The sequence below is a fragment of the Vidua macroura genome, chromosome 2 (genome assembly GCF_024509145.1).
Source record: "Vidua macroura isolate BioBank_ID:100142 chromosome 2, ASM2450914v1, whole genome shotgun sequence".
Classification (NCBI taxonomy): domain Eukaryota; kingdom Metazoa; phylum Chordata; class Aves; order Passeriformes; family Viduidae; genus Vidua; species Vidua macroura.
Window position 1 is genome coordinate 94,217,798 of NC_071572.1, and position 17,927 is coordinate 94,235,724.

General features: G+C 36.5%; 1 protein-coding gene across 2 annotated transcripts in view; it reads left to right on the plus strand.

Moving 5' to 3' along the window:
- Window positions 1-17,927, plus strand: part of FRY (FRY microtubule binding protein) — a 159,177-nt gene that overhangs the window by 127,488 nt on the left and 13,762 nt on the right. Inside the window, exons 51-57 of one of the 2 annotated variants that reach the window (XM_053971972.1) lie at window positions 710-880; window positions 2,994-3,002; window positions 6,603-6,803; window positions 7,303-7,464; window positions 10,854-11,017; window positions 11,877-12,066; window positions 16,283-16,432. In XM_053971972.1, the coding sequence (XP_053827947.1) occupies window positions 710-880; window positions 2,994-3,002; window positions 6,603-6,803; window positions 7,303-7,464; window positions 10,854-11,017; window positions 11,877-12,066; window positions 16,283-16,432 (1,047 nt within the window). The remainder of the gene's footprint in view (window positions 1-709; window positions 881-2,993; window positions 3,003-6,602; window positions 6,804-7,302; window positions 7,465-10,853; window positions 11,018-11,876; window positions 12,067-16,282; window positions 16,433-17,927) is intronic. The other variant, XM_053971971.1, reaches the window with a different exon arrangement.

Sequence of the window (17,927 nt, forward strand, 5' to 3'; positions counted from 1 at the left end):
GAGGGGAAAGGGTGTGTGTGTCTGATTTTTCCATTAGACACTAGTTCTGATGTTACTCTTTAAAAGTTAGTGTTATCTGGTGCCAGGAAAAGGGTGATTGATCAGCCAGGGTGGGAAGCTCTTTAAATATTAATTAAATATTTTCTACAGAAAAAAGAAAATTTTCTGAATGTTTTTGAACATTGTATATGTCACTTGTATTATGGAGAACGGGTCCTTTGTTTCTGCAAGACAGGAACTGTTTAAATTTGTGCAACTAAATTGCAGATACAAGTATACTCAGTAGGAAAGAAAAAATTACAGCTTGTTATATTTTCTAATCTTGACATATTTTTTAACAACTTGTTAACTGGAGGGGTTTTTTTTAATGAACTTACTGTATCATCCCCTTGACAGTTTTTTCTCTGCTAAGTTCTCTGAATTTTGTTCCTATATATGTATGCAAACATCCAGGCAACATCAATCTGCAGCCTTTAGGAGGTAGCTGTAATATTCTTGGATGTGTTCCCACAGTATGAAGTTGTTTCTTTGTACAAGTTTAATCTGAAGGCACCTGTCCAACATAAATAATAAAGAGTGTTCTAAAAATACTCAGTGAAGGAATTAGGTGTGTACTGGAAATACAGTCTTCTGAATAACCAATTACAGCTTTTAGGAAGAAACAACCAGAGGGAACACTTTGTAACAAAAGAAATCCTTTGAATTGTAGGTGATTTTTTCTTCCTGTGGTGATTTGGATCTGATTGAGCACCAGACGAGCTTGGTCTCTTCAGAAGACGGAACAAGGGAGCAGGAGAACATGGATGATTCAAACAGTGAACAGCAATTCAGAGTCTTTAGGGACTTTGATTTCCTAGATGTTGAGCTGGAAGATGGGGAGGTACAGTATATTTTCTCTGAAACAGCTTTTTTATTAAAATACTTTTATACTCCTTCTGCTAAACACTTCTCTTCTTGTAACATAAAACTTTAACTGTGTAACTATAAACGTACTTTTAAGTTCAGATTATTTATGATCTTCACTTAGTGTTTATTTCAGTAGCGTAACAGTAAAAAGACTACCACACCCTTCCTTTCTGAATCTGCTTTAGGAAACACTGCAAAACTGGTAGTGGAAAAGAAAGCCTCTGTTCAAGTACCTTTTTGGTGAACTTACTTCTAAGTGAACTTATTTTAAATACAGTTTGTAAAGATCTAAATTGTTAATTATATATATATATATATATATATATATATATATATATATATATATATATATATATATTTGCTGATTAAAAATGTATAAAATGAAATTGTTCCAAATCTGTTGGTTCATACAGAACCCTCTGAAACATTAATTCAGGCCTTCAGGCTGCTGTTATTCCTGCAACTGCCGATGAAATCACTTAGAGATGTAGCTTCCACTCTGCTGAGGTGTCTGTGATTTCATCATTTCATGCAGGAGCTAAACAAAATTCTGAACCCCAGATCAAGTCTTGACAGGTGAAGGCTGTCAGCTCACCTTGAGCTGAAACTGCTGAAGGGAAAAATTTGAAGAACTGATAAATTTTTGAGGGCTACACCCTTTAACTTTGCTAATATCAAACTTGGGGTATTTCTTTCTATTTGATCAGGAAAGACCAAAAATGAATATCTGTTGCCAAACAAGTCTAACAATTTTGTTGCTGTTTAAAAGTTCAGAAATTGTTAGTTCTTTTGAAGGACTTAAGACTCAATTGTGAACTTGTTTTTAACAGGAATTCTCTCAGTCATCACTCTTAGCCCTGAGAAGAACATGTGTACAGGAAGAAATATTCATTTTTCTACCTATTTATATTACAGTAGTAAAATAATTTTAAGGTAAATAGAACACTTAGATGTGAACTTGTGTACATTTGAAATTTTTTTTCCAATTAAGAGAAAGGATGAATGAATGGGAAAAAAAAAGTCCCAAAGTCCTTCTTTTTCCAAGTCAGGAATTAGTAGTCTTGGCTCACAGATGCCCATGACTTTGCTAAGGAAAATACAAATAAACAAACAAACAAAAACAAACAAAAACAAACAGAAACAAACCTGAAAGGGTAGTTGGCAGCAATGGTTGAAAGTACATTAGACAAATATTGAAGGAGCTTCAAGGTTCCAAAGAAGGATGAATGATAAAACAATGATGCCAGGTTGTTTGGCAAAAATACATTGGCTTCAGTAATTTCTGTGTCTTAAATGCTTTTAAGGTATTACAAGGATGTATGACTGCAACTTTGACTGAAGATCACTTCATAATATTTTGGCCACAGAAATTCAGGAATTTCTTCTTTCTCTTCACCAGTTAAAATTATATAGAGAGTATATATAATTGTGCACAATTCCTTTTAAAGTAAATTTACTTTCATGGACTCTGACTCTGCAAAGATTTTTTTATACACGTGGCCAGCTTCAAGACTGAGACCTAAATCGATTCATATTCTAACAGTCTTAAGTTGGTCATGAAACAGATACCAAGTTTCTCTAGCTTTATGTGAAGTAAAATTAAAAATGTTGAGTTGCACTTAGTGGTTTTTAAATTGCCGTGGATTCCAAAGTTTAGTTCAGACTTGACTTATTACTGTTTTAAAAATAAACTTAAACCTCGTGTAAAAGGCTACTTCTCTAATGACTGAGTTGAAACTGTAACATTTACCCCATATCTGAGTGTGGTATATTCATAAAAATGAAAAAAACAGTGTTAGAAAACTAAAGCTAGCAAGAGAAATATCAGTCCTTCAAAAAAATGCACGTGGTTTTATCAGGCCAGTGATGCTTGGATCATCCTCAGACCACAAGGTATACTTGTTTGAAATTTCCTAAAGATGTGAAAGCAAGAAATAATTATTTTCAAACTTAAAAGGTAGAGCTGAAGTTTCTGTGGTAATATTTGTTAAAATTGTAGGCAAATGTTTATCTATGATGTCTTTGATGCAGTGATTTTACATAGATTCTTTCTATTTGTTTTTCTATCTGTTATATCTGCTACCCAGGAACTTCAGGTAAGAATGCTACTTGAACTCAGATGTGCCAGCCTATGTTATGCCTTGTTGCAAATTTGTATTGTAGAATAACATCATAATTTTGCTGTTGCCTCCCCCCTTCAGTGTGTGCGTAGGTGAGTGTGTGTGTGTGTGCTTGCATTTCTGACACGTGCTTCATTTTTTGTCTTGTATTAGAAATACTTTTGAGGTCTTTTTCAAAAATTCTGCTTCATTTTAAGTTTGTTTTTGACATGTTCAACAGTCTTCACAAATTTTAAAATATCTTAATTCTAGTATATGTGTTTTTCAAACTGAGCCCTTTCTCCTTGTGATATCTTTGTGCCTAATTAATGTGTAGAAACTTCATTATCTATAGAGTTTGGGCCATTTGTTATTAGGGGCAACTTATATATAATTTCTACCTTTTCTGTTGTGGCATATTGTCTCCTGTTAGCATCTTGCTAAAGCTGATGTCTGAGACCTCTTAAGACAGTTTACATTATTGCTATCAGAAAGAATTTAATTGGATAAATAAATTATTTTCTACAGCCTAACTTAATACAGCTACCAACCACCTGCACACATTTACCCTATGAGGAAAACTGAAAAGACACACCAGTCATTGCCAGTTTGGGACCTAAATTTTAAGTTTATCAGCATATAGAGAGAACTGAAATTATAGAGAATTTAATGAGTTGTACAAATAGTACAGAAATCAGCAACCACAGAATTTTACATATCTGTTTCTGATAGTTTGTACATCAGTTATTATGCAAACACAACTCCCAGAAATCTTTGTCTCAAAATGCCTGTGCTGCAAGAGATACATCCATAGGGAAATAGTGCCTTACTATGTAGTTCCACAATGCTTCTGCATACACCCTGTAATATTGGAGTGTTTCCATTAACTTTGCATACTTTGTCAACTTGTGTGAAAGAGGTTTTGCATGATTCTTACTGCCTCTGTGGAGGAGCCTGACTGCTCTCCCCCACACAGGGCTACTTTCCCTTCTGTCTCTCCTTTTCCCTGAGCTGTTGTAAAGTTTGAAGTAGCTGCAAGGGCACATCTGTTCCTTTACCAGATGGGTAAAGGAGGGTGGTGACTGTAGGAAGTTCTGTGTGGTACCTGCTCACTGCTGGCCAGACACACTTATAATGTGACTGTTTTCCTCTGACTTGATGTGTACCACTGGTGACTTTTCAGATGGGAGATGGCTTTGCTCCTGCTGTAGATAAAAATGAACAGCCTCTCAAATACATCTTTGCTCTTTCTTGTTAACTGTGGAAGAAAGATTGCTAAATAGACTATAAAAACAACTCCATCTTCACAGACATGTACTGACCTCTTGTTTAAATTCAGTATGGGTCTGGGTGCCCCTGTAGCAAACTTATACTAATCCAAATGCTATGGGTATTTGAGTTATAGCATTTCATCTCTTTTACCCTCTTCACTCACTTTTAATTCACTCCCCCTTCTAACTGCATGCCCTGGAAATGTCCCTTTTATTTTTCTTCTTTTTGCTGGCTTCATTCTTTAAGGCATTGCAGAATAAAACTGCAACAGGAAATATTCCCATAGACATGGAATGCTAAATTTACTGATGGCTTTACTAGGCATCATGAGGATAAGGATGTGATGACAGTCATCTTTGCTTGCTTGCTTATTTATGTCATTTTGTCATTTGTTAGTTCAGTAATTGATGTGTTTGTGGAGGATATCTAATTGCTGCATGTGTCCTCCAGCCTTTGAGGGGGAGGATGGACAACCAAATAATTTGTTAAAATAAACATCTTGGAACGGAGCAGTCATTTTTATGATTTAAAGTTTGATGTGTTCTGTTAGATGTGTCAGATGTGCTCTGTTCTCTTTCCACACAATGCTACCATATGATACCAGTCCCAGGGTGAAAACACAGAGTTCTTCCAATAACGTGTCAGGCTTCATAACAATTTCATCTTTATTTTCTCTTCATTACAGTGCATTCCTTAGTTTTAAATGTTATTGTGAATTGCAAGGGTTGTCTTTTTCCTTAAAAATATTTGTTTCTTTTTTCATCATATTTGTTCATGAAACGGTGAGCTTAATGTCATGAAACTGAACTTTCCCTCCTATTCAAATTCCACAGTCCATTGCATTAAATGGTAATGATGCAAAATAAGGTCAGTTTGTGCAAGTTTGTTGATTGTTAAGGAGGTAAGATTGCAATTTAATTCACTCCATGTTACGTAGTTTGGTCCCCAGTCAGTAATGTCTGAGTAGTCCCAAAAGGGCATCACTCAAGTGTTTAAAATCACAACTCTGCTTAAGGGACCTTACTGAACTGAGACTTCTTTCTCAATCACTGCAGTGATCATAATTTTGATCTGCATAAACCCAGGAAATAATTGTAATCAGTTATTTGATAATAATACTATTTTTCGGCAGAACTAAGTTTTTTTTCAAATTAATATTTAAGTATCACTGTCAGCTTGAATTCTCACCAATTGACTTGCTTGTTTAAGAGCATTGTAACTTACAGAGTCTTGCTTAAAACAGGCAGCCCTGAGCCTTAAAATGAAACATTTTTCTCTATAAATTTCCTTCCCATGCGGATGCAGAATTGAGGGCTCTCATCTAGGTAAAGTACCCGAAACTGCATCTGAATACTTCTGGGGAAACCTTTCTTGCCCCTTTTGCCTCTGGAGGTCCATGGCAGGAGCAGCTGTGGATGTGGTCCTGCATTTGCCAGAGAGAAACATGGCTAGACTTAGGAAGGGAACGAGACATTATTGCAATCAGGGAAAAGTCATACAGTCCACTGGAAAATATAGAAAGTAAATAAATGGAAATGGGGTGGAAAACTAATTGTCATTTTTATACATGAAAGAAATCAAGTGATCTTTTTATCAGGTCAGCAGCCTAACAAATTGTTACACGATTTGCTTAATGCACTCAGCTTTATGTAACTGTGTGTGGGATCTGAACTGGAAATCTGATAAATATAAAATGTTTGGTCCATTTGACTATGTCCTTTCTAAAATGTGAGATCACAGGCAATGCTTATCAGGCTATTCCCAAAATACAGTTTCAAATAATTCAAGTAGATTCAAACATAAGCATATGGGCCTAGAAAAAAAGTTTAAAAGGTGTGCTGCTTAAGGTGTTACATTTTTTGTGTAAAGCAAGGGTTTGTTCAAATCTACTCACCATTATGGTTACATATATATAAAGCAAAAAATCTAAAATCTTTAACATAAGTTTTGCAATTGAACCATTCGTATGAATTGTGCTTCTAATACTTTTAAACATCATGAAAAAATCCTTTAAAATTGCTTTCAAACTTTTCCTTTGCGTGTAACTGCTCTTCTGGTATCGAGGAGTGTGTATATATGGACTCACCAAAACAAATTCGTAAATTAGCAAATGCATGAAAAACACCTAATATTGAAAAGACTGAGTGTTCATTTAACTGCCATTTCCATGCTTCTGCTCTTATCTCCAGGTGAACAAGCAAGATAATGCTTATTTCAAGTTTTTACTATATTTTTACATAAAAATATTTCCGGAGCTAACTTTGATCGAGTGTTAGCATATGATTAGTTTTATATCAAGCAAGCTGACCCTCTGTCTGATTTCAGGGTGAGAGCATGGACAACTTCAACTGGGGAGTGCGCAGACGGTCCCTGGACAGCCTGGACAAGTGTGACATGCAGCTGATGGAAGAGAACCAGCTCTCAGGGAGCACACCCAGCCTGAACAAAATGAACCATGAGGACTCGGATGAGTCATCAGAGGAGGAGGACCTGACCACGAGCCAAATCTTGGAGAACTCAGACCTAGTAAGTTGCAAAGTTGAAATTTAGGAAAAGATAGGGTGGTGGGTTTAAATAAGCTGGGCTTTTAGTTTCCTCTGCCCAGGTGCAATCTAATGAGCAGAAATTGGTGAGTACATTTTCCCTTATTTGTAAAAGTAAACAGGAATTTTAATGCAAAGTTTGAAACACAGGAATCATCAGATCTCATTATTTGCCTTTTTTTACTATGGGACAATTTTTGACAATTGGCCAATAATAATCTTTATTATGTATTTAATGCTTAAAGAAATAGGACAAGACTCCAGGTTGGTAAGTGGTTTCAGATTTTCATTGTTCACTTCTGGGGTGCTTTTAATAAAATTTTTATGACAGAAATATTGAAAGGGTTGTGTCTATATACAAATTAAGGGAGCCACTGTCACTGCACTGTAAGACACTCCCTGCTTTGCAGGTTCATGAAAGCATCATGTGGTAGGGTAGCTGTGTACTCAGTTCTTTTGGGCTTTTGTTGTCTTTTAAACAGATTATAAACCTTTCCCCATCTGAGGATGCAAATCATATTGACTCACTTTCTACATCATGTGACACAACCTCAGCAGACCCTCATCATTTTAACATGGGAACATCCAGCTTTGATGTGTCTTTGCCTGGTATGAATAATCTCCAGGTGTCTGAAGGACCCAAGGTGAATACATTTTTTTCTTTCTTTTCCAACTGGACTGTATTTTATGTAACACTGTTACAATTTCTTTTGCTTACACTTCATAAAGAGTTTGATCTGTGAAATCAAGTACATTCTGGTTTCCTCTGTCTAGTGGCATAGTCCAATACATTCACTTGCTACCATTTCCTTTCTACTTATACTTTCTTCAGTAAGAGATTTTATTTATTGTTTCTTAAATATGTTGCACTACATATGCACTAAAATACTACAAACTCATCAGAAGACAAGTTCATGAACTGGCTACAAGTTACAACTCCAAGGCAATATTCTTTTGTTTTTCATGCTGAATTAAAGAACAATATGCCAGCTCATGTGGTGGGTGTATGCGTGTATTCTCTGAAATATTTTTGTATGTGGGGACCTATTGTACAATTGTGTGCCCTGGATTCAGTACTTGCCTTTTGGCAGACACACGGAAATTTTAAATTCATGACCAAAATATTAAACCATCCTGGGGGTGGGGAGGCATGATTTGCAAGGATACAGCAACCATGTTCAGCACAGTGTATTTCAGAGAACTGTATCAGAAGATGAAGACAAAGCAAGGTTGGTAAATCATTATCAAAATGGGGATGGTTTCTTTAATTTTCTGTTTGACAGTACTTGCTCATGATAGATGAGGTGAACCTACTCCTTTCAGTGTCTCTCCAGAAATATAATCTAGTTTTGGGGGTGGAGGGGTGTGAATTAGTGACTTGATGATACTGTTGGCTTCTGTCAGTAAAGTTTCTCTGTCATGTCTAAATTGAGTGACTTCTGCAGAAAGAGCAGTGTATGAGACTGCTCTGTAATCGTTGGCTTTCCTTCTTGCCCTTGCCCCCTCCAAATGCAGCCACACAAAAAACTGATACTGCTAGCACTGCATGTTTCAGAAGGAATGGAAACTTCTACAGAAGAGGTCATAGAAAAGGAGGTTGGAATTATGCTGAATATGGAACAAATTGTTTGTGTCAGAAACTGCTGCAGTAGGAAGGAAGGATGGGAGGAGGGAAGTGTTTGTGAGGATAGAAAGGAGGAGAACCTCTCCAAACAGTGGCTGTGGAGAAGGTAAACTCATTATCATTTGTCAAAATGTTGGTAGACAAGTAACCACATAACAACTGTAAACAGCAGAAGTTGGCAGAATTTCAGTTCAGGAAGCAGCAGTCAGAACAGACGTGTTTGCAGGTGCTAACTGCAGCTGATCTCATGCATCCAGCTGCAGTAGCTGTTGGTGTGTACATTAAGAACTGAAAATCACAGCTTAGGACTTCAGTGTATATCTGGGGGGTTGGAATCTTTACTGTCAAAATCTCTTTAATGTCCCACGTGCTAATATTCATCAAAAATGAAAAGCTTTGAAATAAGTAAGTAAATGAAGAATGTAAAATCAGTTTCTTGTGGAATTGACAGGCAAATTCTTGACAGCAGTTTCTTGTGGAATTGACAGGCAAATTCAGCTAATCCTGGTACAGATTTGATATTGGTTTAAAATATAGCCCTGGTTACAACTGTTACAAAAATGATTGAATGGGTAAGCTCAGAATGCCTTATTGGTGGGTTTTTGCCTCAAAGGTATTTTCTTCTAGTGTGCATGCTTCTGTATTTTTACTCAAAATAATTTTGAGTCAATGTAAAGAAGACAGTTTTTAGTCAGAAAACTTGAAACTTACACCTAAATAATTTTTACTTTATTTTATAACACAAAATCTGAGCTCTTTACTCTTTTCCTCTGAATTCTTCTTTTCAGAGAGCTGATGAGGTGTCATCAATGAAATGGAATTTTTTTTTTTTACTTCTTCAGTGATTTACAAAATGTTTAGTTGTTGCGTCATAAGCAAAACTAAAAATATCTCAACCTTTAAATAGATACAGCAATTGAGAGAAACAGACTGATTATGTAGCCTCTTCCTAGATATTTCAATGCCAAAATCCACATATTATTGTTAACAGTACTTAATTAGTTAAACTTGTTTTCTATTAACGATAGTGGGATAATTCTATGAGGGTTACAAAAATTCAGATGATGCTATATTATGTATTTTTCCAGAACTCACATATTCCTGGAAGTGTACTACAATCCTCCATTAATATTCAAAGTTCACTTTTCTATTTTGCTTTTGGGGCATCATATTAGACTCCAGTGGGTGGGAGGTGTTTGCTTCCTCTTCCTTCCTCCCTTGCTCTATCCCATCAAAATGTGTTTTCCTCCTACAGATTCTGTCATTGCAGTGAAGAAACTGTAATGGTTCTTTCAAGATAATATTTAATATATGAAACTGTTTACTACTCATTACTTCTTGAATAAGCATGAAATATTTACACTTTTTACCAGGTGCTTTGGTTCCTATTCTGACAATTCAGCCAGATAGCTTGCATTTGTCTTTTCAAGATGGTTTGGACTCTGATTCATTTCATTCACCCTGAGCTCAGGAATATCCCTATCTTTTGCTTAGAAAACAAAGCAAACCAAAAGATTATTCTACTTAATTTCTGACCCTGTACACTCTGTTACAAGTCTTGTTTATTTTTTACAAATACAAATCCTCATGATTAATCTGTAGGATCCAAGCAGACTTGATAAACTGCAGAGGGCCACTTTTCTTGTTTAATTCCACTTGCCACAGATTTCCCTCCCTATTAATTCCCAACACATGTATGAACATGCACATGGGCAAATGTGCACAAAGGGTTGAGCAACCCACTGCAGTCATCCCTACAGGTAGTGCTTTGCATGCTATGGATGAGGCAGACAAAAGTCAAAAGATTAAAGCTGAAACAAAACTTGTTCAGACTAAAAATGCAAGAGAAATTGGAACGTTTCAAAAAGAAATCATGATCTTTAGGTGTTGATAGATGAAAAAGGAAGGAAATTAAGCACAATCCTTTAAATGGCCTGTTAGAATGCTTGGATTCCTCTTGAATGTAAATGGCATGCTAAAATTAATTCCCAGTTCTAAACATGCATAGAGTCTTCCAGACAGTAATAGTTTCCAGTGTATTCTGAGAGGCTTTAGTACAGTCTTGGACACTATAAAGTGTTAAGAGATAAGGACAGACAACAAATCTAATTGTTTTTTCTGAAAAATTACTTCCTTGCTCTGTTGCCACATGCATTGGAATCTTAAATTCTTTGCTAGACAAGCTGAAAAAATGCCTTAAAAATAATATTTATCCAAGTCAGAAAGTTGAGCAAATACAGTACTTTTGAAGAAGTGTAAATTGATTCATGTAATTTATAACCTGTGGCTTTATATCTGTGTAGTTTAATGTGTTGTCAGGCGGGTTTTTTCATTAAATGCTTTCTATTTATTAGAGGAATTAACTTACTAATTTGCTGTTTTCTAAGACATCATCATTCACTCCCCTAGGCTGAAGCTGTACCTGAAGAACAAGATATAGCAGTCCATGAGGATGACCTTTCAGGGTCTACAAATGAACTCCCTGGAGCATTTGAATGCAGCGATAGCCTTAGTCTGGATATGACAGAAACTGAAGAGAAAGCTGACAGGCTGGAACAATTTGCTCTTGCTAGGTACTTTGATGCACTATTATTCACACAAGTTCTTTTACAATGTACCAAAAAAATGATTTCAAGGTGGTAGTTAATGGAATGGATGTTTTAGCCACAGGAGTTATAAAATTCTCATGAGTTTGGAGCAATGAGAAGACAATGCCTTAATTAACTGCATAATTATCACACAACTGAAAAAAAAGCAAAACAAAACCAAGCTTTTCATTCTAGGAAAAATAAGATACAATATTTATGTACATCTATGCAACTAGGCATTCTGTATATAATATGCTTAATTAAAAAGAGAATTTTTAAAGATCAGCAGTAATGCAGATATTACTTAGGTACCTGTTCAACAGATCAGATGTGTATTCATCTTTCTGATTTCTCATGAAAGAAAGTCTCAGTATTGTTAGAAATCCCAGCTATATGCTCTTAAGGCTGCTTGTGAGTGTGGCTGGACCCCGGTATATGTTATAAAAAGACTTTAAGATTTTTTTACATGCCATCTGGAGCTCTCTCAGATTTTGCATGCTGAGTTAGACTGCAGTTAGCCTGTGGATGGGGAGGGAGAGAGAGCTTTATTCTCCTGTTAAGTTTCAGCCTTCTTCTGTGAAGTGATGATATAAGAAAACAATTCAAGTGTTCTGGAATGGAGGAAGATATATCATAATGGCCTGAAGATAGGGATTCTGATCTGGAGGTTTTTCTCATTGTACTCAACATCTTGTCAACCTTCAAAAGTAATTTGAAAATTCATTAATATTTTTAGGAAGGTGCTGTAATTGTTCCTGTGATTTTATCTCTCTGTTATAGCATATTTTATCTGCCACCTTCTTGGTATTCTCCTTTCATCACCTTTTTCTGTTTTCTCCTTCAGTTTTGGAGATGTTGATCGAAATGCCTCCCCTCCTCCCTCACCATTTTTTTCCGCCATCCTTGCTGCATTTCAGCCAGCAGCATGTGATGATGCAGAAGAAGCCTGGCGCAGTCATATCAACCAGCTCATGTGTGACTCTGATGGCTCCTGTGCAGTTTATACATTTCATGTGTTCTCTTCCCTGTTTAAGGTGAGATAATAAGTTTAAGATGCAAAATCATAGTTTTTGTGGGTGGCAATTAGTGTTTCTTGATAGCAGCCCCAGTAATGAACTACTAGATATATAACCCTTTTAATTTTGCATACTGCAGAATTGCTGTACTACATTTTCACGCAGCACTGTCTTCTGTGACCAGTTTTGTCATGGAAATACTATGTATCTCATACTTGCAGGTTTGGAGGTCATGTTGCAACTTTAAAGAATGTTTTCTTTGGTACTTTACAAACAGACTGCAGGAAGAGTAACTGCAAGAGACAAGGAAATAACCTTTTTAATCCTAAACTATTGTTAATCTGTTATTTTATTGTAAACTCTTGAAATCTGAGTGTGTCCATGTAAATGTCAGCATAATTCAATGGTTTGTACCTACTCATCTGAATAGCAATACCCAGCTGCCATCATGTAACATAAATTCCAGAGATTGAAGATTAGAAATACATTTCTCCTTTCTAAAACTGTATGCTTGCAAAGATAAGAATCTTGCAAAAAGATAAGAAAAGAAAGAGTCAAATGTACAAGTTGTTCTTAAGAATGATCATCTGGTTTTACCTATAACTAGTTTTAAAGCCTTTTTTAATTGTTTCTCCTGCAGCTGCAGGATGTTTAACATGCTGCAGCAGTGAAAGCAGTAGCCAGGTAACTTTCTGCAGAGTTTAAGTACCTGTGATCTCAGAGTACACAACGTTTTATTAACATTTTATTACCTTGATAATAAATACATAGTTTCAAGATCTTTTCATATGTCTAAGACTAACCTGATATGAAAGAAGCATCCTATAGTATGAATCTCTTCTTCATCATGTTTCCTCTGTGCTCCACTGGAGTTGAATGTCTTATCCACCTGCACACTGTCCTCCTTTAAACATTTTGCCACTGTATATATGGGTGTTTTATAGGCATTCTTTTAAGCACTTTAAGCACTAATAAATAACCATTTGGAAGAAGAAAAGAACAGTCCTGACTTAAGTGTTAATCCTGTGTTTATTCATGATATCAGCTTTTCTGTTTTAACCTCAGTCCTAGAGGTTAATAGCCCTGTCTGAGTGTTTAGAGACTTATTTGTCCTTGATTCTCCTCTTTGAAGAGCTGAAAAGGAACTGGTGCCACATTTCTGAAGAGTAAATAAATAATGTAGTGTAATGGAAGGCCTAAACATTACTTGTAGAGTACCTGTTTAACTCCAAATCCTAGTAATGCTCACACTTCATTTGCTGTTGTGCATGCTGTATAGTCAGAAGATACCCTATTCATTTTCTTCAGTTGATACTGGAGGAGAAAGAAAAAGGTGTTAATAATAGCAACAAGTCACAATTTTTAGCTGGAGTCACTGTCTTATTTTTAATGTATAAAAATAACTTTATTCTTCTTTTCAGTGTTAAAACATAGGAGTATTATTTCCCCCTTTTTTTTTTTTTTTTTTTTGCAAGATCCAAGCTTGTCTGGAATTGTATTTTGTTTGCACTATTAAATTTTACTACTCATCTGCCAACTTTGACTTTTGACCCTCATTAACAGGAAATTTCAGAAAGAAGTCCTGTATGTGCTAAGCTTCCAATGCAAAGTACTGCCAAAATACTTGACTGTAAAACAAAATCCTTGTTTGGAGGAGCTTGTCAACTAAATACTTGGTGAAGTGGAAGAAGTGCATTTTCCAGGGCACCTACATTTCAGTCCAGTATCAAGTTAATGGTATCTTGGATGTTTGCCCACAACACACTAAACTTGTTTAAAATTCCTGAAATTATTGAACTCCTTTTCCTGTAAACGAGTCAGAGGTTAGAGATTATCTTTACTGCTGCCTCTTTGTATTCCCTCAAATTAAATGTCTTTCAGTGGACCAGACAGCTGCAAGACAAGTAGATTTCAGATCTAGCAAGTACCTTCCACAATCAAGCCCTTTTGTTATATAAAGTCCTCTTCCCAGGAGAGGAAATCTGAGGTTAAGAAGAAAACTTTCTGAGATATTTTTTATTATTTACATGAACACAAAGCACAGTGACTATATGCAGGTATATATTTATTCATAATATGCCTGACAGCTGGTATTACTATTCACAGTAATCCCATTTCATAAAATATATACTGCATTCAGACCTTGCTTGATAGATTTCAGCCCCTTTTGCACCCAGAAGGACATAGCTGACATGAGAATTTATGATAGAACTGTTAGTCCATGTAATCACAAAATAAATATATTTAGTGAAGTATTATACCTAGATAGCAAAGTACAGTCTCTCACTGTTTCACTCTTAATAATTTAAAACCCTTTTCATGACCACTATAATTTTAGCTGTAGATTGATTGTTGCCTTTATGAATATCTGAAAAGGAGAGGAGTAGAGGAGGAATATCTGTTACTTTTTCTGTAATCTGTCTCCTTCACTGCCTCAGATTTACAAACTCAATCATTGTTCCCCAGGAGGGCATTGAAGCAACTAAACAGGTTACCCAAAGCCTTGAGGAAGCTCTGACCTTGGAGATTTTAAGACTCAGCTAGATAAAAGCACATCTGACACGATCTAGGGTCAGCAATAGTCCCACTTGGAGCTGAAGGTTGCATCAGATGTTCTCCAGAGGTCCTTTTTCAACCAATGTGTCTTTGGTTCTCTTTCAAAATCTGTCATTTTAAATTTCCTTCCACTTCTTCATTCTCAGCTAGGTCTTTTCTGTTGGTTAAGATCATATCTTTGCTTTGCCAGGAGAGTTATCAGCAACAGTTTCACAAAGATTTGGCTGAATCTTTTTTTCCAGAAGACATCACAGTAGTTAATCTCTAGTTTTCACCAAGCCCTATGATTCAGATGATTCTGCTAGTTGCTTATAAAAATAATAATTTTTCTGGTTTGGTGGTCATTAGTGATAACCCCTTGCCTCTAACAGACTCAGTGCAGCAGAGAATCTGTACCATGTGCTGAATGAGCTGTGTAGCACTTTGTTTCTGTGTTGAAGCAAGATGGAAACAGTAAGACCAGTATCAGTCTGCCTGTTCCTAACTGTGCTCAGATGGGCAGTTGAGATGCTTTTGAGAGAGATTCACAAATAAGTAGTTATGGAATTGTTTGGTAAGGAACTCCATCCATTTTGTAAATCATTGATAGTGTATAGCCTATGTACAGTGTGAGTGCCTAATTAGCATTTCCAAGTCCAAGTCCAACAGCTTCCATTATCAATAAAATCTGAATTCAACCTGATTTTGGGTACTTAACTCCCATGCATCAGTGCAGGAATAGTAAAAGGCTATTTATATCTATGTCTATATTTATATCTATGTCTATCATCCAGACTGGCATTTGGGAAGTGCTTCTCTCCAGTGATGCATACTTACGGTACAGGTCCTAACCTACATTCCTCAGAGAAATGCCTTTGGTAGCTTGGAATTAATCATTGTTGCAAACATTTATTTTTTTAAATATTCTCATGTTGTTCCTAACTGCTGAGCACTAGGCCTTTGTGAGATGTATTTGGGCAGTGAAAACTGATGGGTATTTATCAAAATCATTGTTTCAGTCAGTGCAAGTTTAATATATTGTTTTTGTTCATTATTCACTTTATATATTAGTCACTGAAAAGCGCTAGAATGTTTCTGGAAGACCAGATTGGTTTAGGACTCAAAACATTTAAAAAAATCTGCTGAGAAGAATAATTCCCGGATGGAGTGCAGTATTTCTGGAATCTTCCCAAGCAGCAGTAAAGTTTTAGTAAGAAGGTTCTTCCCACAGGGGAAAACAAAAGGCTTTTTTCTGATTTTCCCGTGCTGCTGTTTGGCATTAGTATGTCCATTATATTATGTGATTAGCCACTTGACAGGAATATTAACAAAACAATGCCCGGAATGGGCAGAAAAAGTAATGTGCTGATCAACTCTGTTAACCCTGTAGAGACAAAAAAAAAAAAAGCTACCTGTGACTAAAAGGCTTATAAAGATTGATTCGTCTTTACAGGAAAGAATGTATTTCAGTAGTAGGTTATGATGAACTCTGTAATTAGTTTCACAGCTGCCCAGCTGTACACTGTCTCCAGCACAATAACTCTTATTCAGTATCCTCAAGCAGACATTCAGTTCTCCACAGAGAGATGGTCTCTTTTGCACTTTACTATGCAAAGAAAAACAACCATGTCATTTGTTTACAAAGGAAAGAAGCTTGTACTTGTGTAAATTATGTAATAAACTGTATTTTGCTTTCCAGAATATTCAGAAAAGATTCTGCTTCCTAACCTGTGATGCAGCTAGTTACTTGGGAGACAACTTGAGAGGAATAGGCTCCAAGTTTGTGAGGTCTTCTCAGATGTTAACATCATGCTCAGAATGTCCCACCCTCTTTGTAGATGCAGAAACAGTGAGTATATTCCTTTCAAAAGGCATGTACTTCATTGCTGTGTGTTATTGTACTGGCTGTTTCACTTTTGAGCAACTTATGAACAGTTATGTCAAAAAGAAATTCTCCTCCTATCTTACATTTTTTTATCTCCTGTTGCGAAGCGTATTTCCATTCATTTTCTGTATTACTTTACATTTAAGTAAGTGGTGACAGATGGGCAGATTCATAGAATAGTTATGATGTGTTGAGCCTGCATGCAGGCTCAACCCCAATATAAAACAGATGCCTACTGGACCCAGTTGGATCCAAAAATGAAAAAAAAGCAGCTATTTTTTACGTAGTTCAGCATGAAAGATGATAATATGTAGAGTGGTTTCATTTGAGTCAACTGTAATGTGAGGGTGATGCTGGCTGAAGATGAGCCAGCTGTGCCCAGATGGCCAAAGCAGCCAATGTCATCCTGGCCTGTACCAGCAATAGTGTGGCCTGCAGGACCAGGGCAGTGATTGTGCCCTGTACTTGGCACTGGTGAAGCCACACCTCAGATCCTGTATCCAGTTCTGGGCCCCTCACTACAAGAAGGACATTGAGGGGCTGGAGTGTGTCCAGAGAAGGGAAATGGAGCTAGGGAAGGGTCTGGAGTGCAAGTCCTGTGAGGATTGGCTGAGGGAGCTGAGGGAGTTTAGCCTGGAGAAAAGGAGGCTCAGGGAAGACCTTATTGCTCCCTATAACTGCCTGAAAGGAGGATGTAGCCAGGGTGGTGGGCAGCCTTTTCTCCCTGGCAACCAGTGACAGGACAAGAGGGAACGGCATCAGGTTGTGCCAGAGGAGGTTCAGGTTAGATATTAGGAAAAGTTTCTTCACTGAAAGTGTCAAGTATTGGAACAGGATGCCCAGGGAAGCAGTAGAGTCACTGTCCTTGGAAGTGTTTAAAAAACAAGATGATGTGGCACTTTGTGATATGGTATAGTGGGCATGATGGTATTTGTCAAAGGTTGGACTTGATCTTGAAAATCTTTTTCAACTTCAATTATTCTATAATTCCACAAAAAAATATATATATTAGGGAATTAATGAGATGGCCCTTTCCATTGTCTTCATTCTGGCTCATGTTTATCCAGCAGCTTCAGGACAGTGTGACATCTGACAGTGAAGTAAGTCTAGAGGTAGAAACTGGCCAAGTGTAATCTTGAGCGCACTGCTGTGACCATGGAAGTACTGTGCCTTACATCATCAGAGAGCTGTGAAGAGAAACTGGATAAGCTTTATATACTGTTCCATTTTAGAGAAGACCTCTGCTAAGTCACTAAACACAGAACAGAGTTTCAATTCCATGTTACCATAGGTGCAACTTTTGCTGTTTGACTTTTCAGTATTGTATCCTAGTTATGTAGATTTTTGCATAAAAGTAAATATTTTTCAGTATTATTACATATAAATCTAGGTATTCTTTTGCAATATTTTTCCTATATTGTCTACCAGTATTTCTATTCTTTTATAGTGACATTTACAG